This window comes from Dendrobates tinctorius, unplaced genomic scaffold, assembly GCF_039654945.1.
Source record: "Dendrobates tinctorius isolate UK_male_01 unplaced genomic scaffold, ASM3965494v1 ptg000154l, whole genome shotgun sequence".
NCBI classification, from domain to species: domain Eukaryota; kingdom Metazoa; phylum Chordata; class Amphibia; order Anura; family Dendrobatidae; genus Dendrobates; species Dendrobates tinctorius.
The window spans coordinates 663,347-689,125 of record NW_027361821.1 but is presented as its reverse complement, the minus strand read 5'-3'; the positions used below and the strand labels follow the sequence as shown (position 1 = coordinate 689,125).

At 43.1% G+C, this 25,779-nt stretch overlaps 1 protein-coding gene across 1 annotated transcript; it reads left to right on the top strand.

Moving 5' to 3' along the window:
- Window positions 1-1,881: 1,881 nt before the first annotated feature.
- LOC141050882 (cysteine-rich hydrophobic domain-containing protein 2-like) lies at window positions 1,882-25,522 on the top strand. Its single transcript, XM_073547553.1, has 6 exons — window positions 1,882-2,195; window positions 5,429-5,483; window positions 7,006-7,161; window positions 7,337-7,393; window positions 7,477-7,536; window positions 10,592-25,522. Exons 1-6 carry the CDS (start codon window positions 2,020-2,022, stop codon window positions 10,640-10,642), a joined length of 555 nt encoding a protein of 184 aa, XP_073403654.1. The 5' UTR covers window positions 1,882-2,019; the 3' UTR covers window positions 10,643-25,522.
- Window positions 25,523-25,779: the final 257 nt, after the last annotated feature.

Sequence of the window (25,779 nt, the reverse complement as noted above, 5' to 3'; positions counted from 1 at the left end):
GCTTATTCACCTGCTCCCCCCCTCCCTGTCTTGCTCTACGCTTTTCTCCTTGTGTAGCGCAAGACAGGGAGGGGGGGAGCAATTGAATAAGCCCCGCCCAGCGGACTGGACAGCGGCAGTTTACATACATCTGAACCGATATAAACAAGGTATTTATGCATGAAAGGTGTGGGGTCAGGGGGAAGCAAAAGTACTAAGAGAATCCTTATGTGATACACAATTGAATATCATTATATGATATCTCAAAAAAGGGGTGACAGATTCCCTTTAAGTGGATCTCTTAGACCTGATGAAGTTGGTCTACTTATCATGAATATCCATGTCTTAATGGCTGCATTATCATGATATTACGTTGAGAATGTTAAGAGTCCCACTACAAAATGAAACAGTTCACGAAACCCAGTAAACTCGGCTACTGACCATCCAGCCTGATCGACAGATGCAGCCTGTACTGAGTGGTGTGAGATGTCAGCTGCAGCAGGGAGGAGGGCCACTGAGGAGCTGTCACTCAGGCTACATGGAAGGAGATTGCGTTAAATTCTCACAAAGGATTATACAGCACATGGTGAGGATTATCAGAGTAAATACAGCAGCCTCCTCAGGTGTAAGACAGTGGTGTAATACTTTATAGCGTTTGTAGTGTGGGCTCTGGTGACAGACCCTCTTTGTGGTAAATAAGCACTTTATAAGAAACCTGTCAGTCGGTTTTCGGACAGTAAACTACCAGCATATCATTATCAAACGAAAAGAAGCCTGGACATGAACAAAAATGGTATATCATAAAACCAAACAGTTTAATGGAAGATAACATACCTTTATTATTATTGGTAAGTAGTATTCTACATAAGTACATGTGCACATAAAAATATAAAATATTAGATATATGGAATAACCAGAGTACCAAGATACATATATTACCAATTATACATAAAGAGGGGCAGCACTGACCAAAAGGGACTAGAGATTATAATAAATCCTCAAGCAAAGTGACAAGTGCAATTTGTGCTTAAAGAATGACCAAATGGTCATATCAGACCAAAATACATATATGTGAAAAATATATCATACAAAAAAATAGATAAATTTATAAAGTGAAATAGTGCCAATAGTGCAAAAAACAACAAAAGAGTCCTAATGAATAGGCCCTGCACATGGACGTGCTGCTAAGTAATATATTGCAATGTAGCAAGTACCTGGGAGGATGAGGAGCGTGCACAACGCACCCCGATGCGCGTTTCGGTATAACTCCTTCTTCAGGGGGTGTGACGAAGGAGTTATACCGAAACGCGCATCGGGGTGCATTGTGCATGCTCATCATCCTCCCAGGTACTTGCTACATTGCTACTTACATTGCAATATAATTAATTTTGTTGTTTTTTGCACTTTTGGCACTGTTTCACTTTATAAATTTATCTATTTATTTGTATGATATATTTTTCACATATATGTATTTTGGTCTGATATTACCATTAATAATAAAGGTATTTTATCTTCCATTAAACTGCTTGGTTTTATGATATACCATTTTTGTTCATGTCCAGGCTTCTTTTCGTTTGGTATCCCTCTTAGAATGGTTCTCCATTCAATTTGACACATCCTTGAATTTTGGTCATCATATTAATTGTTATTCATTTATTTTATTTGATAAAAAAAAATGTATTTTCTTTTTTTCTGGTTCATCGGTGTGTATTTTATATGCAGCTTGTGTATATGTCCCAAAGTCAATGTGAACACTGGCATCGCCGCCCCTAGGTAGGAACGATCCCGGGACTCCGGAGCAGCCGGACTGGGCGCATGCGCAATGTGTAAGGACGGACCACCTCGCTCCACTGCTGACACAGCCCCCAAATCAGTGTCTGAAGCACACCTGCCCCCTGTCCTACATGACCGCTGCAGAGCCGCTCACTCCCGGGTCTCCTCCCGTAGCTGCCTCCTTCCATGTGAGCGCCGAAGCCCGCACAGCCCCGCCCCCTGTCACTTGACGCAGCCGCACTCCCCGCCCGGTGTTGTGGTGACGTCATGAGCGTCTTGCTTCCCAACATGGCGGACTTTGATACCATTTACGAGTTAGATGAGGAGGAAGAAGAGGAGGGCGAGGACCGGGAGACAGGCCCCGGCCGGGTGGTGGATGAAGAGCACTTGCTTAGATACGCTCCGGATCCGGTGGTGGTGAGGGGAGCCGGACACATTACCGTGTAAGAGACGGCGGGAGCTGCAGCCCTGTGCGGCCTGTGTGTGATCACTTGTGACGTGAACGGGACCTGAGCCAGGGTGTGTGACTGCAGGGGATCTCCAGGCATGTGCTGCTGACTGTATGCAGGGGGCGTCCTCCTACAAGGGCCTCTCTGACGTCATATAGTGCCCCCATAGGTAGTGCAGCCTGGGGGAGAGGGGGTCCTGGTCCGGACGTGGCTGTAGCGGACCCCACAGATGTGGTATAGCTGGGAGGGAGGGGGTCCTGGTCCGGACATGGCTGTAGCGGACCCCACAGATGTGGTATAGCTGGGAGGGAGGGGGTCCTGGTCCGGACATGGCTGTAGCGGACCCCACAAATGTGGTATAGCTGGGAGGGAGGGGGTCCTGGTCCGGACATGGCTGTAGCGGACCCCACAAATGTGGTATAGCCTGGGGGAGAGGGGGTCCTGGTCCGGACATGGCTGTAGCGGACCCCACAAATGTGGTATAGCCTGGGGGAGAGGGGGTCCTGGTCCGGACATGGCTGTAGCGGACCCCACAGATGTGGTATAGCCTGGGGGAGAGGGGGTCCTGGTCCGGACATGGCTGTAACGGACCGCACAGATGTGGTATAGCTGGGAGGGAGGGGGTCCTGGTCCGGACATGGCTGTAGCGGACCCCACAAATGTGGTATAGCCTGGGGGAGAGGGGGTCCTGGTCCGGACATGGCTGTAGCGGACCCCACAGATGTGGTATAGCCTGGGGGAGAGGGGGTCCTGGTCCGGACATGGCTGTAACGGACCCCACAGATGTGGTATAGCTGGGAGGGAGGGGGTCCTGGTCCGGACGTGGCCGTAGCGGACCCCACAAATGTGGTATAGCCTGGGGGAGAGGGGGTCCTGGTCCGGACGTGGCTGTAGCGGACCCCACAGATGTAGTATAGCCTGGGGTAGAGGGGGTCCTGGTCTGGACATGGCTGTACCGGACCCCACACATGTAGTATAGCCCGGGGGGGAGGGGGTCCTGGTCCGGACATGGCTGTACCGGACCCCACTGATGTAGTATAGCCTGGGGGAGAGTTTTGGAGCTGGTTCTGGTCTAGATGTAGGTAGTTCAGCCTATGGGGGAGAATGGGGACGGGTCTTGGTCCAGACATGGCTGTAGTGGATCCCACGTAGGTAGTGCAGCGCAGGCGAGAGGGTGGGAGCTGGTCCTGGTGCGGCTGTACTGGATCTCACTGGGATTTGCCTGTGACCTTAGTACGGTCATTATAGTGTGAATTCTACACTGAAATCATCATGTGACGTAAAGTATCCACCATATATGGCCTTAGGGACACTTCCACCTCTCACTCTGCTAGTCCTACCACATCTGTCTTGATCACAGTGGTCTCCATCCCTTCATGTAAGAGCTGCTGTCTGCAGAGAGGAGGCTGCACATACACATATAGTTTACCGAAGAGTTAACAATAAAAACAGAAATAAAATGAACCACTAAACTGCTGTTTATAGACAGGGAGGTGAGGTCCCTTCAGCTTCCTCCTCTGCCTATACAGACACGTGTGTGGCTGAGAATTGGGGTCAGGAGAGGGAGCTGTCAATCAAATATACCTTCTTCCTGCTGGTGTCTATGGCCAGGTAAAGTGACCTAAGGGTAAATGGCAGCAGTATGTGGCCTTGTGGTCGTTTCCTGCTGGCAGTCCTCTGTTCCTATATTTACCAGTAGTGATGTAAGGACTTTACAAGGGGCCAAGAATTCATCAAGATGGCTCGTGCAACCCGATACGTTTGTCACAGAGCTGAGCATAGTGGGCACGTCTGCTCCTTGCGTGTGCGCCTCCTATTTCTTACATACAGTGTGCTGCTTGGCAAAAAAAGGCTTGTTCACGAGATTAATATAGGAAAAAAGCAGGCACAGTTACCAATACCTGGTCACAATACTAATGCAATGCAGCATGCAGTTACCCCCATGAAAAAGGGTAGTAGAGGTGCAAAATCCTGATAACAGGCCCACTTGAGTGCATTGTAAATGTATCGCTCATTGCTTCTGCCATTTCCGTAATATGCAATAATTGGCGTGCCGCAGATTTAAATCCCTGCCGCAGCCTGTGGATGAGACTTGTAATTTTCTCATCCGCATTGCTGCTTCTGTTACATTGCAGAACCAAACAGACGTTCTAAACCGTATCTGCACTTTCAGATATTAATATTGTATTGTACGATACTATATCACATATGGAGGTGACCAAAAGGAGGCCTAGCAAAATATTTAGATAGCTAAAATGGCAACTAGGGGTATCGCTCAGAGAGAAATGACTTGGCATTGCAGAAATCCCAGACAAACCCTTGGTTTTTGACCCAGATTTGCAAAATGAGCCGTTGTGGGTGAGATTCCAGTTCAATAAGTGACATCGGAGCCGGTTTGCTTCCAAAAGAAATCTGGGTGTGCAAATAGGGAAAGTGCAGATGACGTCTGCTGGGATCAGGGTCTCTGCCCCTATATTATGCTGCTTTCAGATTATTTGTTAAAAACCTGCTGACGGATTCATTTAAAGATACTTACAGTAATTTATTTTTCTGTTACTAGATAATCCCTTTAGGGTATTTCTTATTCAATGTGCAAACAGTTCTCGTGCAGTAGTGTCTAGTCATCCTCTTTTCTAAATACATAGCAGATTCCATTCCACTTCTAAATAACAGCATGGCGCGGACCTCTCATATCTATAGACTTGGCTTAGGGGTCCTGCTCTGTTCCAAGGCTCCTGCATTCGGTGCGGCTGTGGTGGATGTAATGGGATTCTACACTAGGGAATCGGTTTATTGATCGGTGACCTTTTTGGAGGCTAAAAGGTGACGTTTGCGCAAACCTTTAATATTTTTTAGCATACCAGTGCGTTTAATATGCCGGCTGGTAGCCATTTCTTTTTTAGCATTGCTTTATGGTCCGTTACCACCATATGCCACTTTATAGCTTGGGGGGGGGGGGGGGTTCAACACCCCAACGTTTTGCTAATCACTATGTTGATGGGTGTGTGATCTGAGTAAATGGAGGGAATGCAGCAGCTGCAATGTGTTATAATCTGAGATTACAGGAATAGAGTTGTACATAATAGTCAGATCTAATACTTCCCAGGACATGAGTTTATGGAAAGTCGATGTGTAAGCAGGAGTGTATACATAATGTGTAGAACTTGTATAATGCCATGGGTAAGTTTTAACTGGTGAAAACTACTGTACCTTTCCTCTTCCTGTAGATTTGGTTTAAGCAACAAGTTTGATGCAGAATTCCCCTCTGTCTTAACAGGAAAGGTAAGCATGGTTAGATCCTTTTTATAGTTATTTAATAGATTTGATTCCCTTTTAAATATTACATCGACCGTGTTTAGCAGCTTCCCTTGCTAATATTTATTTGCTCTAATGTGAGATTGATTTTAGTGGTGGTTACAGCTGCAGCACTGCGGCTTATAACACTTTGTCTTGGGCCTCCTTCAGCCTCCTTGTCTGTCTCATTTACGAGAAAAACAGGCTGATTATGCTGATCAGAGAGTGGTTCAAGTGTCAACTTTCAAGAAGTTTCTCCACCTTCTTGTGACAGTCTGTGAAAAATGCACTCTGATGCCATCTGAGTGCTGTCCTATTTATTTATTTTTTTTACAGACCCATAGATTTGTATTGCCAATTATGATCCAAAATTTGGTTAAAAATCGGACTTGTTTCTGTGATTTTTGCATGGATGGACCACCCGGCCTGCAAAAAATCACAAACTTGTGACTGGCCCCATAGACTCAGAGGTACGACTGCTATCCATGAAAATCACGGACAGCACTTGTATGAGAAAATTGGACGTGTGAACGAGCCCTTAGGCTTTGGAACCTCCATCAGCTGGTTTCACTGATGTCTTGGAAGGAACGGTGCGGCATGTTGCGCTGTTCTTCCTACATAAATGAGCGAGCATTGGGGGTCCGTATCTGCTGGGTCCTCTGGGCATCTTATTGTGACCTGAAGATTACATCCAGATATACCGCCATCAGAAAGAATTGGCAGCGATGTCCTACCTGAAGACGTTTAGTCTCATGGCCGCTACATTCTTTAGGTGGCACTGAAGTGTTCGGGCCTTAGGGGAAGATACAGCAGTTTCCTGTCCTAATGCCTTCAACAATAAGACATTGTACTTTGAGATAAGCCTGCAGTGCCGAATTGTCAGTCATAAACCGTTCCCCTGGTGGAGTCAGCTAAGCTGCACGTGATTTATAGGGTCATAATAGCCACTCTTGGCTTTTTGGAGGCCAGACTAAGCCTGCTGGGTTCTGCTTACTTTTTCTGTTTGCTGCCCTGGTTGTATCCTGCCATAAAATATTATGGCCCCCTTTTTAACAATGTTTAAAAAAGGAGATGCCTAAAGGAAATAATGCTTCTCTTCATGGAGTACAACCAGAACGAAACCCACTTTGTTCCTTAACTTAAAACGGATGGAAAAAAACCCCTATAGAAACATGACCTAGCAAGCAAACACCCCATAATACCCTTTTTACAGACCCCTGGATTTTTTTCTTCTTCTAATCCCAGTGTTATATTTGCAGTGGTTCAGCTCTCTAAAGCTGCCCTTAGATATGGCGAATGTCTCACGTTTTAGGCAAGCAAGTTGTCAGCCATCTATTACACTTGTCACCCATGGAAGCCTTCCTATTAGTAGGAACATAACCTTGCATACGTTTTTCTTGGCCATAAATGTTGTTTTTCCATTTTAATATCACCTTTTATGTTGTCCGCTGGACATGGATGTACTCTGCTACGCAGTGACAGTGCTGAGAATGGTGCTTTGTGACCGCAGGTTGCCCCGGAAGAGTTTAAGATCAGTATCGGACGTGTGAATACATGCTTAAGGAAGAATCTCCCTCTCAATGTGAAGTGGCTGCTATGTGGCTGTATTTGCTGCTGTTGTACCTTAGGCTTAAGTTTGTGGCCCGTTATTTGCCTGAACAAAAGAGTAAGTAATTGCACGTGAATCCCTTTCATAGAGACAATTGTTCCCCCACCTAAATGTATGGTGCCTTTTACTTCCCAATAAATGATGTAACGGTGAGGGGCTTTTTCTTGTGGTTTAGGCTATGATTTGTGGGGATTTTTTTTAGAATCGATGGTTCTTTGTTGTGTTTTGCTAGACGAGAAGATCCATTCACAAACTATTGGACTGGGAGAATAACCGATTATATCACAAGGTAAGTTGTAAAAGTGTCATCTATAAAAATATAGAATAAAACAGTTTGATTTGTCATTTAATTTTATTTTTATTATTTTTAAGCTTGGTTTGCATTGGAAATTGAGCAGAAGGAAATGTGAATCGAACAATATGATGGAATATGTGAGTATTGAATATCAGAAATTCATTAGATAACACTGTCATTTCTATGTAGCCTTAGTCTTTTATTGGAAAAAAAAAACTAAAGGTCTTTTAATATATGAAATTTGATTAGGGATTAAAAAAATCTGACTTTTTTTTATTTTTCTTTTCCCCTTGGACAGTCCAGTGCAAAATCTGCAGATGACTCGTGTGTTTCGGCTGCAGATTAGCATCTGTGTTCGCCCTGGATCCTCTGCCTGATTAGCCCCATTCATTGAGGCCAGTATACATGTGGATACCCAATTCAATTTTTTTTTTTTTTCTTTTATGATGCGGTTTTCAATCCATACCATACAAACTATTGAAAGCAATGGTATGTGTTGTTTTCACGCTGATTTGTACCCTGAATACCTAATGGGCTTGAGTCCCAGAAAGAGGCAGCTTAGAGTTCTGCCTTTAGGAAATAGTATATAATACAGCAGGTGAATATTTTATAAGTGAACAAGAAGTGAGTTTGAAACTTTCCATAGATGGCGATCGACAGTTGTCGCTTTTACAGTAATGTTAGCAAACTGATTTCAGTGAGGGCAAAAGAAGCAGGTGCAGGGGAAAAATCTGCTATCACCTCACAGTTCAGGTGGGTTCACATAGATTTTGGAGCAGATTCTTTTCCAAAATCCACTTTTTAAAAAATAAAAAAAACAAACTAATTTGAAAAAGCGTCCTCTGCGTGCGCCTCTGACTCCAGCACAAAACTGGCATGAACCATGCCAGTCTCTATAAATAAAGTCCAAATTTGTCAATTCTTGAGGCCTCTCTGCCTGAAAATAAAGCTCCAAGTTCAACTATTAAATGAATTGGTGTTATGTGCGCGCAGGTTTTTTTTTTTTTTTTTTGGGCGCAGGTCCATCTAAAAAAAAAAAAAGCTTGAAAAATCACAAAATGCTTGAAATACTCCTCCTATTCATTTCTGTTGCAAAACAACTTGCTGTTCATATGTTTAGTGTTTTTATTAGCTTCAGATTTTCAAAAACTTAAAAGCAAAGGACGCTGAGCGTTTTTGCCTCTTGAATCCCAAGCCTTCTATTTTCTTATCTTAAAGGGAACGTGTTTTCAGTTTTTAATATCTAAGAGCAGCATGATGTAGGGGCCACACTGGTGGCGTGGATGAGGGTTCGGTGACCCCTCCTCAAGGGGGGGGTACTGTTGTGAATTTGCTTTCTGGCCTCCCTCTGGTTATTACTGAAGGTAGAGGAGCTGGTCAGATCGACAGAGGGGTTGCGAGTTCTCTTTCTGGGCTCCCTCTGGTGGTTACTGGAGGTAATGGAGCTGATCTGATTGACAGAGGCTTGCCACCTGATAATGATGATGACGAATGGAGATTTGGGGTTTAAGACAGCTGATTCCCTCTATCCCTGCTGGTGATTTGCTTCCTGTTCCTCCTGAGGTCTCATGTCTCCTGCTCTTTCCCTGCATGTTCAGCTAAGTGGTTTATTTGCTATTCTGTTTGCATTTGATCTGGTTTTGTCTATCTCTTCTTGGTGCGGGTCAGTCAGCTCCGGCTGGGGCTGTGATGAATCACCGCCCATATGTTACTGCTTGTGCCAGTTTGTTTTATCCCCTGTTAGATTGGTCTCTTTTTGCTCTGCTTTCAGAATATACCAGAGTGCTGATATAGTGGGGGGTGAAGTCAGTGTTTTTTGCATCAGACGTGTTGGACTTTTTGCAAGGTTTTTTGTGTGATTGCACACAGTGTCTTTCCTGTCCTGTCTAGTCAGTGTTGGCCCCATCATTCGCTCAGTCTATTTTTTGTGTTTGTGTTTTCATCTTGTTTCACTGACAATATATGTTTGGGGCTATCTATTCCTTTGGAGTCTGCTCCGGGGCAGTTTAGATTTCCCCTTTCTTGCTTTAGGCTTAGTTAGCTCTCCGGCTGTGCCGAGGCATCTAGGATCATCGTAGGTACGCTCCACGGCTACTGCTAGTTGTGTGGATAGGATCAGGGGTCTGCAATCCACTTAGTTACCAACTTCTCTGGTTTTCTGTGGCCTAGCCTGGGCCTGCTATCCTCCTCGGTGACCCATTCATAACAAGTATATTCATGCAAGGCTAGTAAACCTGCTGCCGTGTAGTCCTCCATATTCATGAGCTCAGTGTCACTTCATTCCCACCACTGACTGGCAGCTTTCTGCCCATGCACAGTGCCAATCAGTGGTGTGGTCTGGGTTGTAGAGAGCTCAGCATTCAGAGAACTGCAGCAAATAACACTGATTTTATCAAAACTGCAGCAGGCAGCTCAGTAGGTGATAAATCACAGGAATCAGGGTCTCTGTCTCTACATTATGCTGCTCTCAGACCACATAGCAAAAACCTGGTGACAGATTCCCTCTGTTTCTCGAAAAACAATTTTTTTTACGTTCATAAAAATGTGAAACCTCACTGACGACAAAGGAAATCATATAACATCTGTTTATTTTGCCTGAAAATATACCTCATATAGATTTCTGGTGTAACTGAATGTTGCAGTGTTTATTACTGTGCAATAGACTAACAGTAGATAAACTAAAATGTTAATGGCGTCAAATGAGCGCTAATAACAATTGCCCTATTTCTTCGACTCTTAGGGCCATGTTCACACCTTGAGTATTTGGTCAGTATCTTTAAGCCAAAATCAGTAGTGGGTGATAGAAACACGTCACCACTTCTGGATTTATTATACTTTTCCTCTGACTGTCCCACTCCTGGTTTTGGCTTACAAATACTGATGTAAAATACTGACCAAATGCTGAAAGTGTCAACTTGACCGAAGGAAATTGTAGTGTTTGTGGCAACCTTAGATCTCCTCTGGTGATCCTGCGGTCAGTCGGGCATTCAGTCGTGTACGGACTGTGAAATATGGCTGTCTGAACCCGGCCTCAGAAAAACTTTTTAAAGGGATTCGTCCATCCCTTAGCGAGTTAAGAGCCTGAGGATGGGGCAGAGTCGCCCAATATGTCCAATCTGTTATAGGTTATTCCATAGCGTTTTTTCAGCTGCACACATTTGTTGATGATCTTTCTCTACATTTCTCTTTCAGGTCATATTAATAGAATTCTTACCAAAGTACCCTATCTTTCGACCGGACTGAAGAGAGCCTAGCCAAACTTCATTTCATGTTTCTGTTACTTGTCTTTCCTACCCTTAGTGCCTTTTTTAGATGGTTTTGGAAAGAAAAGGTATACTGTACATCCGCTGTGTTTTAAAAACACAAAAGGCAGGGGGGGGGTCTTTTGTATAGCTGTATGGTAACCTAATAGACTGGTATTTTTATTATGTGTAGAAAACAACAAAATTTGCACACTTATTTTTTTATGTTAAGGGAAGCTTTCTGTGTTGCACTTCATTCCCCCCCCCCCCCGCGCAGTGACAGTGTCAAGCAGCTGGTGTGACTGTAGCCACCTCACATTGGCGGGGGCTGCATATATATATGTGTGCGTTTACATGTTATGTATATGTTTATACACATCCCTGTATATAGTGAGAGTTAGGGGGTGTATCTTAGTGCTGCTTAAATCTAGCTTGTTGCCTTACTGTTCCTACACTTTGATTTTCTAGTACTTTCCTAGCTCATGGTCTCAGTCCTTTTCCATTATTCTAGTGCTGCTAGATTTATATAAATATATATTTTTTTTCTGTAGTATTCGGAGCTGACTCCTGTTATTCTCCATCTGTTCTAGCTGCTCTTGCAGCCTCCTCTACTGACTAATATTTGGAGTCATACATTTCAATAGCCGGTTATAAAAGATTAGATTTCATGCATTTTGGGACGGATCTCTCTATACAAGCTGTAATTTCTTAGATTCTCAAGCATTTCTTTAAATTTAACTATACATATATAAATATATACTGCAACAGATTATTTAACCAAAAACTGTAAATATTGCCTTTTCCAGAACTGCAAGTATTACTTATGTTTACAGAATGTAGAATAGCTGTTACTATGTGGCCAACGATTCTGTATCGGTTGTAAATGTCTACCCATGCTCGCTTGATTGTATGAACCTTTTCTCTAATTTGTTTTAAATGATTCATGTTTTGTTTTTTTTTTGTTTATTGCCATTTGATGCTGGTCTCTTATCAATAAGAGGCTAACAATCCATTACAGACAAAGCCATATCATATGGACATAGGAGACAGTCACCCAGCTAACTTGCACTTTTTGTACTTGTGCGTTAGTAGACATATTTCTTCTATGCCCCATATGTTGTCACAATCTACATTGTCCTTAATAGTGCCAGTAATAGTGGAATATATCTGGTGATCATGTTGGGAGCATTAATGGTCAGATCACACACAATCTGCTTGCAATGAAATTCTGAAATATTTTCATTGTGGATTTTGGTGCGGACCACATCGCTTTATGGAATCACGGTCCAGGTCGGTGCTCTTTGGTCATGGAAAGGAGCTGCGTGCATTTTCTTAAGGCCCAGTGTCACATAGCGAGATTGCTGAAGTGTCACCGATTTTGTGACGCAACAGCGACCTCGCTAGTAATCTCGCTACATGTGACACATAGCAGCGACCAGGCCCTCGCTGCGATGTCACTGATCGTGCTCGAATGTCCTGGGCCATTTTTTGATCGCTGGTCTCCCGCTGGCCGGCATGCATCGCTGTGTTTGACACCGACGAGCGACCTCGTTAGCGACTCAGAAATCATTGGCGCAGGCGGGAGTCGTCAGAAGAGCTGCTGTGTGACAAGGTCCTAACGACCGCCGAGGTCGTTATACGGATCGCTGGATCGTTGCTGCGTCGTTGGGTAAATCTGTTTGACAGCTCACTAGCGACCAGTTAGCGATGCACCAGCGATCCTTACCAGGTCGTATCGTTGTCAGGATCGCTGGTGCATCGCTAAGTGTAACGGTACCCTTACCCTCTGGGATCCCAGGCTCTAATTGTGATTAGTCGGGCTGGTAAGATGTCACACAGACGTCATGGAAGGCTGGCAAATCAACAAATCAAATAATGTACCTGGAAGCTTAGGAAATTTAGGTAGTTCCTGTCTGCAGCCAAAGAGCACTAACCTGGACCCAGGGATTGGGGTATCTGCTCCTCTCTAGTACAGATAAACCTTTGGATTTTACTTTTTGCAGATTGTGCATGTGTAAAAAGTGTGAAGATAATCTGCTGCTATTTTATTCTATTTTTACTCCAATGGAGGAGGTTTTTAAAACCCCATTCACTAACTTTGTGCTCTCCTAAATTTTTTTTTTTTTTTTGTGGAATTTCTGCACAAACCTTGCAGTGAATTTCCATTTTTTTTGTGGTTCTGATCTGGTTTATTTCTGCAGCATGTGCATGTATTTCTGCAAAGTATGGCAAAGTGCACAGATATTTCTGAAACATCTATGTGTGAATAGTCTCAATGAACCACAGACAGTATCCCCAGACTTTGGTTGTTATATTGGAGATTTTTTTAATATTGCTGAGGGACAAACTTGCTTGTTCTGCACACACAATTGACGTATTGTTTTTGATTAATTGGAGAGTAATTGTTTAGAAAACCATTTTTAAATACTAGCAAAGAAATAGGAAAAGAGAACCTATTCGCTGTGCTTTGCTCCATAGAATATGGTATATGTATGTAGAATGTAGAACATGACTTAAAGTGCAAGTCCAAAGTAAGTCTCTATTTTTCACACCTTAACAAGTATTTTTCTTATGTACCAAGAGTGCTCGTAAATATACTTACTGAAGTACCTGCTTGTTTGACCTATTCTGAAGAACCTGGTAGAAGTGAAGCATTGTGTTATTCTGAATGCTCCTAGTGGTGCATGACACAGATATTGAAAGAGAATCCCTGTGTCATGCACCCCCAGTCTTAGAGCTCTTTCAGACATTCATAACCATCGCTCTGATCTTAGATGGCTATGCACGGACTGGTTGCGCATCTCTTGAACTGAGCGTGACAGCCTCATAGAAACATATGCTAGCGCGTCCTGCTCGGCCAGTCCATGCATTGCGATCAGAGGTCGGTCCTATGATCACTGGCATCTGAAAGGGCTTTTAGGCTGTCCTAGCCATACGCTAGTAATAGTGCTTATCCAAGCGATCCTCCTTCCGTGCCCCATATACACATTCAGCTATGCTGAGCATGCATGCGTCACATTTGGAAAAGGGGAGTAAGCACTTCCAGAGTCGTCTGAAGTTTATTCCTGAAAATGATAGGGTTGGGTAGATGTCAAAGAAGTCCGAATCACCCCAAAGCCCCCCCCCCAATACACATTAGATGGCTAGTAAGTTTGGCCAATATACATTTAAGACTCTGTTCACATCTGCATTGTAGACTGTTAGGAACCTATGACGTGGCCAAAAATACTTGTAAAGGGACAAATACTGTGACTGAAACACAACATGAATAGGGTCTATTAGGTGCTGTTGACATTGTCATGTGATGGATCTTGCACTTTTTGTTATTTTTAGCGTTTACACTCCAAAATAAAATCGGTCTGATGTTCCTTGTAAGTAGGACGATTGTCATGCGAGTACAATGCAATTTTTCTCACCTAGCATCTGTATGCAACGTGTTTTTATCATCCGCTTTTATATACTGTCATTCTGCCATTTTCAAGCTATTTTTCTAAGTAATAAAAGAATTTTAAATTCCGATAGAGAGATCAAAATGTCAGTGAGATATATAATCAGTGCTTTGCGTTTGATTACTGTTTATGTATTTAGCTGATTAATAAAGACATAAATGACGTGGGGTCACCCTCATTTTTCTTAACCAGCTGAGGGAAAGCAGACTGCTGGGGGCTGTTAATCTGGGAAGGGGACACTATCCATTGATCTTCCCAGCTTATTTATAACAGTTCACAACTGTATGCGTAGCCTTTACTGGTTATTAAAAATGGGTGGGGACCCCCACCTAAAAAAAGACGCAAGGACCCCCCTCTAATTTTAATAACCAGAAAAGGCTAAACAGACAGCTGTGGGCTGATATTAATAGGCAGGGTAGGGGCCACGGATACTTGCCCCCTCCCAGACTAATCACCTAAGCCCTCAATCGCTCCAGAAATGGCTCATCCTTTAAATGCGCCAATTCTGGCACTTGGCCTCAGTTCTTCCCACTTTCCCTAGTGCGTTTGCAAGTGGGATGTTTTTGGGAGTGATGTCAGCTAACATTAAACCCAGGGGTTAATAATGGAGAGGCATCAGTAAGACACCCTCATTACTAACCCTGTAAGTTTAAGTAAAAAAAACACACAACAGGCCACACAGTTCTTTATTTGCGCAAAAGACTCCTAGACCTTTTTTCCCCTATTTATTAAAAACCAAAAAAGTAATCCTCATCTGTTTACAGACAGCGGTGATATGATACAACCGCTCAGCACGCCAGCTGCAACTCACAGTAGCGTGAGGACTCATCTACAGTAAGGAGCGGTGACTAACTTCGGTCACTTTATTGACATCACTGCTCATCACTGCAGGTGCATCTTCACGATATTGTCAGTGAGTTCCTGCTAGCGGGCTGAGCGGTCTCATCTTGTCACCGCTCAACAAACTAACCGGATGTAGCCGGAACTGGGGATCGTCGTGGGACATCCTCCATATGGATTATCTGTGGATAAGTGAGATTGCCTCTTTTTTATTAATAAATATTAAAACCAGGGTCGGGGAGTCTTTTGCTCAAATATACGAATTTTTTTTTTTTAATACTTATGGGGTTAGTAATGGTTTCTTATTGATGTCTCTCCATTACTAACCCCTTGGCTTGATGACATAAAACAGGTGACTTCAACCCCAAAAATATTACTCCACTTGCCAATGCACAAGGGCAAGTAGGAAGAGTCGAGGCTAAGTGCCAGAATTGGCGCATGTAAAGGATGTGCCATGATATCAGTCTGGCGGGGGGGGGGCAATTGTCATGGCCCCTAACCAGTCTAATATCAAAGCACAGCTGTCTGTTTAGCCTTTGCTGCTTATTAAAACTAGGGAGGGACAGCCCATCATTTTTTATTTCTTTTTTTTTTTTTGGGGGGGGGGGGGGGGGGAGGAGGTAGGACTAGTGTAACATTTCTATTACCTGTATGCCCATATTATTTGGGTATGTTTGTCCCTGGGGGTGACAGATTCCCTTTGAGGGCCAAGAAGAAGACCGATCAAAAAGGCATATTTCCAAAACCTGACAAGTCTGAAAACAAACAAACATTACAAATTATAATTAGAAGGTGTGGAACTGTAATTGGGGCCCGGACTGGGTGCTGAAAAACATGGGGGAGCAGCAACAGGAGTGAAGACAGGGGGCAAAGGACTAAAGGGTGGAAATACCCCATGGCCTGTAGGGTTGGTATGGCTCGTCCAGCTCAGAGATACCTCCCTCCTGCTGTGGTTCACATTGATTTAGTGGATGTAGTGACCTTTCTGCACACAAATCTTTAGTTTGGGCTTTTCGTCTGGCATTGTCTTCTGGGGATTGGCCATCATACCAGCTAGTTGAGGGTGATTCAGGCAGCAGACATGGTGGTGAGGGGGTTGTTGGCTGTCATCTCTGGAGGTGGCTGCCAAGATGACAATTGAGGAGGTGGTGGTGGCTGCCAAAATACTGTCGCAGGAGGAGGAGATGGAGGGTCTGCTGAGTGCCCTTCTTGTGGGTCTAATGGCCGGTTTTTGCTTGAGTCAGAAAGCTGCTACCTTTCGAGGAATTTAATAACGGCCATTAATTTTGGTGGCAGAGAAAACAATTTGGAGGGTGGCCCTAGTCCGCAGCCTCTAAAGATAAGGGAACATGCCTGACATAACGGGTCAAGCTCAGAGACAAAAATCCTCCCCATAATCGTCACAGGTATTCCCACGTCCCGGCCGCCATAGGTGTTACACAGGTGCATATTATACGGATGCTATGGTGGCATACGCATGATCCTTGCGCCATGCAATTTTTTAAAATCTGTTTCCTGCACACCCATTGACTTGCATTGGCGAGTCTCGTTTGAGATTAGCAGCATGCTTTTTTTTTTTTTTCCAGATCCAAGCTGAGAAGAAAAAATGCAGAAAAATAACACACAATCCTTCAATAACACTCATTAAATTGCACTAGTCCGTTTTAAACACATAAGTATGAGCCTTCATTGTTCTGCTCCATAATGGAGGACTATGACATCAGAAGCGCTGATGTGCACAGAGCTTGCTTCCCTTTACATAGCTGTATGCTGGCTGCTGTCATGCACACTTAGCTTGGCCGAGCGCTCCCATTATTCAATGGGCAGAGTGGAGAAAGTTGGTGATATACAGACCTGGTTGCAATATATCTCCCCTGAGAGCAACAAGGTCTTGAGTTTTTAAATGGCTCAATCCATCTCTCCACCTACATTATGTGTTGGGAAGCTGGCTGGCCAGTCGCACTGCAACAAGTGGGTCCGGCCAACTTTCATGTGTATGGAATCATAAGTGTAAGGGCTTTGCTTGGTGATTTTCTTTAGGAACCTCCTCAGAACAGTTCTCTTGTTCTTCGCCCTGTGGGAAATGACTGCAATTATTTTAAAGAATGAACATTTTGATCTTGACCGTGAGTTAGACCAAGGTGATAAGAGCGCTCAGAGACATGACTTTTGTTTCCTTATTTCTATTTGCCATGTATATTTTTGGATTACTGTTTTAGTCCATGTTTTCTAATGCCAAATAAAGCTTTTTTTTTTTTTTTGTGCCATGTTAATAACTTAAAGAACTGACTTTGTGCCAGACAAATCTCCAGATCCCGAATCCTTACTTGGCAGATAAAATGCAGTAGTCGTTCATAGTGCCATGTGAAATAAAGCCAACCACCTTAATATCTTTATACGTGAGATTTGTTGCAGAAATTCCTGGGGCTAACAAGTGAATGTAGTTATTTCTGCAGCATGTGCACAGACTTCTACAAGCCCCATTCAAATAAAGGGGTCACTAGCCGAAATGTTCTGTGTAAATTTACCCTACTGGGGGGGGGGGGGGGGGTTCAGACAGCAGTTATTGTTAAATGGAATCTGTTAGCAGGTTCTTGATATATAATCTGAGTAGCATAAGGTAGGGTCAGGGAGCCTGATTCCAGGAATGTCAATTGCTCAACAGCTTGCTTTAGGGCCCCATCACACATAGTGATCTCGCTAGCGAGATCGCTGCTGAGTCACAAGTTTTGTGACACAACAGCGATCTCACCAGCGAGATCGCTGTGCGTGACAGCGATCAGCGACCGGCCCCCCTGCCGGTATCGCTGATCGCTGCAAGAAACCTCTGGACATTTTTTTCGTCGCTGATCTCCCGCTGGCCAGCATGCATCGCTGCGTGTGACAGGCGGGAGACCAGCGATCAGCTGGTATCCAAGGGACGCGCGTCCCTTGGATACCTGATGTGTACATTAGTTACCAGCGAGTTACAGGTGCCACCGCCTCACGCTGGGGACCAGGAGCCCGCGGAGTGTGTACCTGCCACTGCACGCTGGGGACCAGGAGGCAGCAGGACGCCGCCAGGAGAGGCCGGGGATGCAGGCGCACCCTCTGCTGGTGGAGGACTGGAACAGCAGGCGCACTTGTCCGCTGCTCCCGGGCTCGCTCCTCACGTCGACGTGCTGATCGCTGGTGAAGTATTTTATCAGCAGGAGATTATCACTGCTGGACTAGGTATTGTGTGTCATGCAGTCCAGCTGACTTCTGTAACCCCCCCCCCCCTGCAATGATTGGCAGCTTTCTGATGTTGCCAATCAGCAGTGGGGCAGAGTTATTCACTGCTCAGGATTCTGACCACTGCTACAAATACAGCAGCGAAGACAGGGATTCTATCAAAACTACAGCAAACAACTGAGTAAGTGACACATCGCTGGAATCAGGTTCATTGCCCCTACGTCATACTGCTGTCAGATTACAGATCAAAAGCCTGATGACAGATTCCCTTTAAAATCTGCATACACCATTCAGATGTGTATGTATGGAGTGTAAATTGTGTATGTTACTATGGCCAATGGAGTTTTTTTCCCCGATTGTTTAAAACATTGTTTGTATGCACTTTTCAAAAGGATGCCCCGAACTGTTATGTTGAATTGTCAGTGTGGGTAAGAAATAAAGCAATAATATTCCTATTGAACCACTGAACTGAATGTATAATATTGTCCTGAGCGAGAGCCGTCTGCTTTTATTCTAGTTGGGTAAAGTTTTGTTTTTAAACTTTGTCTCAGAGTCATAGCATAGAAATGTATATAGGTATTTAAAAGTATATCTTGCAAATAAAGTCTCTACTAATATACCATATAATCTAAACATATTTGCTGCTGTTAATAAACGCAACAAGAGATCTACAGAACTATTAGTGGATTTATATTTTCTGTACGGAACACAGCTTGTGCGCTCCTGTGTATGGGAGAGTTGGGTGAGTGCTTGCCGGCCAATCCATCCTTCATCTGACAACTATGTAACATGTATGGGGGACTTGGTGTAGTTGTTAGATTATCACATGCTTAAAGGGAATCTTTCAGTGATGTCACTTGGGGCAGTTTCACATGTCAGTGTCTCCGGTACGTGTAGTGACAGTTTTCTCATGTACCGGACACACGTAGACACATTCGAATGAATGTATCTATACAGATGTCAGCGTGTTTTCACGGACCGTGTGTCCGTGTGCAAAACACAGACATGTCCGTTTTTGTGCAACAGCACAGATCACACGGACCCATACAAGTCAATGGGTCCGTGTAAACGCGTACCGCACACAGATGCTGTCTGTGTGCAATCCGTGTGCGTTTTTAAAAGTCAAAGGGTTAACATTGAAAATAACTTTTCAAAAACACGGACAGCACACGGATGGTACATACGGATGTCACACGGATGGTATACGTATGCACACGGATAGCTCTGGTACCGGTTTTTCTGGTACCGGAATTATCTGGACGTGTGAAACTGCCCTTACTGAGCTGCTTGCTGCAGTTTTGATAGAATCCTTGTTTTCTCTGCTGTAGATATAGCAGTGGTCATAATGTTGGGCTGTGTATAACACCGTCTACACCACTGATGGGCGGCTTCCTGTGTAAATTGTCAGCAATAGAAAATCTGGCACGTGAATGGGGGTTGTGGTCAAATCAGATGCAAAGTGGATTCTGTGTGTACAATACATGATGTTTCGATCATACATAGACGTTTTTCAAACATACACACCAATGACCCTGAGTTTCTGTTCAGGGTAAATTGTATGGCGCCACAAACTATGGAGGTGGCATTACCTAACTGCACTGCATTGCTCTGTCACCCACGCCTCGGTGGTCGGCCCTTGGTGATGAAGAATGCCATACAATTTACCCTGAACAGGATCTCTCAATCATTAGTGTGTGTATATAAGATCTATGTATAACCGAAACATCACGTATTGTACTCACAGTTTGGCCCGCATAACACATTTTTCATCTGATTTCACCACAATCCCCAGTCGAGTGCTGGATTCTTTCTATTTCTCGATTTTGGTTGGGACTCTATCTGAGCACCGACTTAATAGAAATATGGCACTTCTGAATAACTTAGATTGTCAAAACCTAGAAGAAACAAAATAAACAAAAACCCTGCTTTAATTAAAAAGCAAAATTGTAGTTAACTTAGATTGTGGTGGGGGCAGAGTTACACAGATTAGCCTGACTGGCCTGCACGCGAGACTAGTCAGGCAGTGATAAGCTCATGCTGATAAAACACTGATTGTATTGAAACTACAACAGACAGCCTAATAAGTGATACATCCCCGGTATTGGGCTCACTTCCTCTAGAGCTGCATTCTGATTAAATAGCAAAAACCTGCTGATAGATTCCCTTTAACTACTCATGGTCAGATTAGAAGATCTAGCCTGCATCATTCCAACAGTGACTACCTCCAACTCATTTCTCCGGGCCCGTTTCACAATGTTGTTTGTAATTTTTAAGAGTCAGGTCTTGCACACCCACCTATTAGACATTGATGGCCTATTTTAAGGAGTTAAAAGTCCCAAACAGCCCCTTTAAGTGTGGCGTCAGATCAGCCTCAATTAGGGCCCACATTGATAGCAGACAGCGGCCAGACTGTACAATGATTCGGCCAACAGTTCTCTCTTGACTCCTCCACACATCGGCAAACTTTGCTTAGGTTATCTACGAGAGAGTAGCAGCCAGACTTGCCTCTCTGTGACCAAAAACATCCTTCTCTCCCCTGCCAGTTGTCACTGCAGAGAGTTGGGGGGGCTCCTATGCAGACTAGTACCACTGGCCAAGCCCATTGCTCTCAAGTTGTCTCCCCCACTATTTTATCTTCAGCTGCCTGATAAATGTATTTGTCACAAGTGGTTGAATTGGCTGTAAGCCGCCTCTCCCGAGTGGTGATGACTTGAGTCAGCTTGTTTTACACTTGGCTTTACGTCTGTAAATTGAATTATAACTATACAATAAGTTGTAAATAATGCAGCAATTGATACCCTGATACTAATAACTTTCTGACAAATGATATAAAAAGACTTTCTTTTATCTCTCTGCAGTGCTGACAATCGACACGCCATCTTTGACTGGATTTATGCTGAATACACACAGGTCATGTTTCTGGCACTTCTGATTTGTTAAAGGGTCTCTGTCAGCACAGAAGGACTGTTCAAACCAAGTACAGGCGCTTGGTGCATCAGGGCGGGGCCAATCATTTATATACACCTTCCCACCTGCTTGGTTTCCATCCAGCTCCACCCTTCTCTGACCCTATGATGCCAAAGCTGTCAATCAAAAAAGAGGTGGAGATGGAGAGAAAGCAAGCAAATGAGAAGGTGTATATAAATGATTGGCCCCGCTGTGATGCACCGAGGACCTCTACTTGGTTTGAACAATGATTCTGTGCGGATTTTCCCTTTAAACTAACACAGCCTGTGTAATACAGTCGGCATCTGTCTGTAATGGTGGCAATTGGAAATGCCGGTCAATTGGACAGCAGCATTTAAGGCATGCGGTCCCAGGGGGAATCCCATTCCATGTGCCAATGGCCACCCTGCATCACCAATTAAAAGTATTAAAAAGAGAAAAGTATACACAACTTGAATAAACTCCCAATGTATATAATAAATTATTGCTGTGGCCATGTATGTCTGATCTATGAAAATAAAATAATTAGCCTGTAGAGTATAAGCCTTAAAAAAAAAAAATAAAATATGATATATTCATCCTAATCACCAGCATTACACTTTTTATATATTTATACACAGTGAGAAGAAGTCCTGTATAGGCCAATATTTAACCAATAACATCAGCTTGCTAAATATAAGAAAAAAAAAAAGCCCTGACCCTGCACCATCTGCGCAAATGGCGTGGATCTTAGAAAATGGAGACACATTTTATTTCTGAATTTATTTTAGCCACTTTAGAAGTTTGGTATTGCCATAATCCTACTGACCTGAAGAATCATGATTCCAGATCAATTTTAACGCTTAATGCATGGACTTGGAATTTTTTTTTTCCTATTGTCCATTAAAATGTATGGTAAAATGAACTGTCAGTCAAAACCTCTCATCCTACAAAAAAATTAAGCTCTTATATAACTTGACAAAGTTTAAAAAAAGTTGACTCTTGGAAGAAGGCAAAAACCAAAATTGCAAAAACTAATATTTGCTCTGTTGTGAACGCCTTTAAAGTATACTCAACGTTGCTTTTAACACAAAGCTTCTTTTACTCTTAAGGTCCCGTTACATTTAGCGATGCACCAGCGATCCCGACAACGATACGACCCGGTCAGGATCGCTGGTGCATCGCTAAATGGTCGCTAGTGAGCTGCCACACAGGCAGATCTCACTAGCGATGCAGCAGCGGTCGGCGGTCATTACTTACCTGTCACACGCAGCGAGGGTGACGTCTTCCGCCTGCGTCCATGGAGTCGCTCGTCGGCGCCAGCAGGAAGCCGACGACGAGAAATGGACCAGGCCGATCTCGCGCGATCGATATCCAGCAGGGAGCCAGGTCGGAGGTAAGTGTCACACGTAGCGAGATAGCTACCGATATCGCTGTTGCATCACAAAATCGGTGACACTTTAGCGATATCGCTAGCGATCTCGCTATGTGTGAAGGGGGCTTTATATCTACCCAATGTGCCAAATCCAATATGGCTATGTCAATGGAAAAATAAAAAATGTATGGCTCTATGAAGAGGATGAGAGGAAAAAAAAATGCTCAAACAATGGAAAACCGCCTGGTTGGAAAGGGATTAGAGATGGGCGGACCAGTGGACGTTCTGTTACTTTACCCCCCACTTTGTATAAAATTCTGTTCTGGCACCAGAACAGTACCTGAACACCACTGTAAATAATGGATACCCGAACTAAGAAAAAAAAAAAATCTCCATCTCCCTCCCCCTACTTGTTTTCCTTTGATCTCTACCCTTTTGATTGACAGCTCTAGCTTCATAGAGCCAATGAAGGGCAGAGATGCATGGAAAATAAGCAGGTGGGACGGTGCACGTAAATATTTAGCCTCACCATGGTGCGCTGAGAGCTCGTACATGGTTTAAACAGTCATCATGTACACTTTAAAGGGATTTTCCAATACTGAGACCATGAGACAACACCTCTTATCCACCAACTTCTGCAGTGGCACTGGCCACATGTAAAAGTGTACAAAATGGAACTTTGTGCACAGTTTAGTGTTTTCTGTTGGTGCTGCAGATCATCTGTTCTTTTGGCTGTGTGCCCATGTTGCGCTTTTTTAAGTGTTTTTGATGCGTTTTTCGGGGTCAAACCATATCAAAAACGCTTAATAAGCTTCCCATTCATTTTAATGCATTTTGGCCTTTTTGTGCTAATGGATGCGTTTTTTACCGCTAAAGAAACGCTTACCGGTAAACGTAGCATGTTCATTCATTTTCGCTTAGGTCCGCGTTTTTGGCTATTTCCTATAGTCCAAAAGACGTGCGGAGAAAAACGTATCAAATTTTTTTGCGCAGAATTCACGGGAAAAAAAACGAGCGTTTTCTGGGAAGAAGACCCGTTTCCTGAGCGTTTAAAAACGCTAACATGGGCACATAGCCTTAGAGTAGCTCAGGTATGGTGTCCACTAATCGGTGTATGGAGAAGTGAAGACCTGCCACCGGAAATAATTCCAGATCAGGGCAGCACAAAGCAAATTGTTCATCTCTAGTTGTAGCTGATCAGTGGTTGTTCTAAGTGTTGGGTTTATAGGACATATCATCAATATTATAAAAGTGGACAACCCCTTTAAGCCACATTTTTGCATTGACTTAAACTATACGAAGAACAGGATCCGTTTGGATCCTATTCTTCAACATTTCAGGGAAAAGTGCCAGCATAATTTTTCTATCCAGTTTCATTGTGTTTATATTACTATATCCGCTTACTTTATAGTATAATAAACCTAAATCGGTGTCCCATAGCTGCGTGTAACGTTCCATATGCACAAAATATCAAATGCCTATACAACAAATGTGAATAACTCATTAGGTAATAATAACAAAAGTCCCTTTTTTAGGAAAACATTTAAAAAGGATATAGCAATATACAGTACCCAGCAAAAAAAATCAACCTGATGAGCGAAGTTTCCTAACAGTTATATTTTATGTATCGTAGTAAAAAATAACTGTACGTTGGAAATTGTATCTAAAATTGTTTAAATTCTATGATTTACATTGCACAAGGAGATACTGAGGGTAATAACAGAATTAAATGGGAGGAGTTCTAACCGGAATAAAGTGCATACAATGTGGTAATAGTGCATGCTCTCCTAAAAATAACGTATGTTTCGCATCAAGCTTTGTCAGGGGACTTTTCTTATAGTTCCAATATTATTTAGCTAAAATAGATTTCTTGGAATAAAGGGCTTTCACATTGCAGCTATTCATTTGTGAATGAGGTGTCAATATCCACGCGTCCAAAGTCTAGCGGTAGGGTTGTGAAAACACGAGCGCAACAGAGTTGTCAAAACAATATAGATCGGTCACGTTTGGTTGTTTCCAAGGCACAACCTCCTGTGGCTAATGCTTGGACTCTGATATTTAGCCTTAGCTATGAAATGCTGAAAAGGGATGAACTAAAACTGATTTTATGTGGAATCTTAGGGTGAAAAAGAGAACATTCTCTTGTTTTGTTTTTTCTGGATTCGCAAAGTCGGTCATTTAATGCCATGGACAAATCTTCTGCCTACAAAATTTTATCCACATTTGCTGACAAATCTAAAGTCATACAGATATGTCCATGGCATAAAATTACAACATTTGTGAATGCACCTATCAATTACATTAGGTTTTTGGGTTTTTTTTCCCAGCAGCGCAATCACAAACCACATCAAATTGATTTTTGGTTTTTTTTGCAACGGTGTTGCATCCAAACACCAATATATCAGGCTTTTCAATGAGTGTGAATTAAAAACTGACAGTTTTACCAATTTTTTTTTTTATTTAAATTTTGTAAGTTGTCGAGGCTTACCATTTCCCTCTGTCATAATGCTTTGGCCGTTCTTAATATGGTTACTTTAAATAATTTTGTAAAAACTTTTCTCCAGATGATAATACATCGATGATTTTCTAACTTGTATATTATCAGTTCCCATTCATTGATAGAGATTGTACTTTCGTGGTGTCACGTATCTATTAGCCGCGATTGTAGACGTTTGACGTGGCAGAAGGAATCTGACGGACTTCCTGTTCAGAGGAGAAAAGATTTAAGTTGCATCCAGTCTACTTACAGAAACCGCTTCTTTTTGTTCTTGAAAGTCACACAGTGACACAAACTGAGCTTCTTTGTTGCCAGCCGTGGGATAAACAAATGAAAGAACTGGGAAACAGATGTGCCAAAATGTATCTTAAACTGTATCACCAGGAGGAACTTACACAGGATGTGCGACTTTAGAATTGTTGGTCAAACTGCATTTTCTGTTCCAATAAACTAATTCATATTTTATCTCTGCCCTTATTTTACTATTAGTGAGGACTTCTGGCCATACATGTAAAAATGTACCCAAAGTTGTGCAAATTATAAAAAAAAAATTAAATAAAGGCTACATTTTCCCAGAAACTACCTCACGTGTCCTTTTGGGTTTTGTTGGATGTTGTAGCTCCATTGATGTCAAAAAAAGAAAACACATTTTTTTTTTTTTTCCATGCATGGATTTTGAAGCAGATCTACTACAATGCTTGGCAAAAATTATGGAATCACCGACCTTGGAGGATGTTCATTCAGTTGTTTTATTTTGTAGAAAAAAGCAGATCACAGATGACACAAAACTAAAGTCATTTCAAATGGCAACTTTCTGGCTTTTAAGAAACCGTAATAGA

Bases quoted from the DNA above. Each gene is read 5' to 3' on its own strand.
- LOC141050882 (XM_073547553.1), top strand. From the start codon at position 2,020: ATGAGCGTCTTGCTTCCCAACATGGCGGACTTTGATACCATTTACGAG. The intron at 7,162-7,336 runs GTAAGTAATTGC...GTGTTTTGCTAG, and splicing joins TTATTTGCCTGAACAAAAGA to ACGAGAAGATCCATTCACAA. The intron at 7,537-10,591 runs GTGAGTATTGAA...TTTCTCTTTCAG, and splicing joins CGAACAATATGATGGAATAT to GTCATATTAATAGAATTCTT.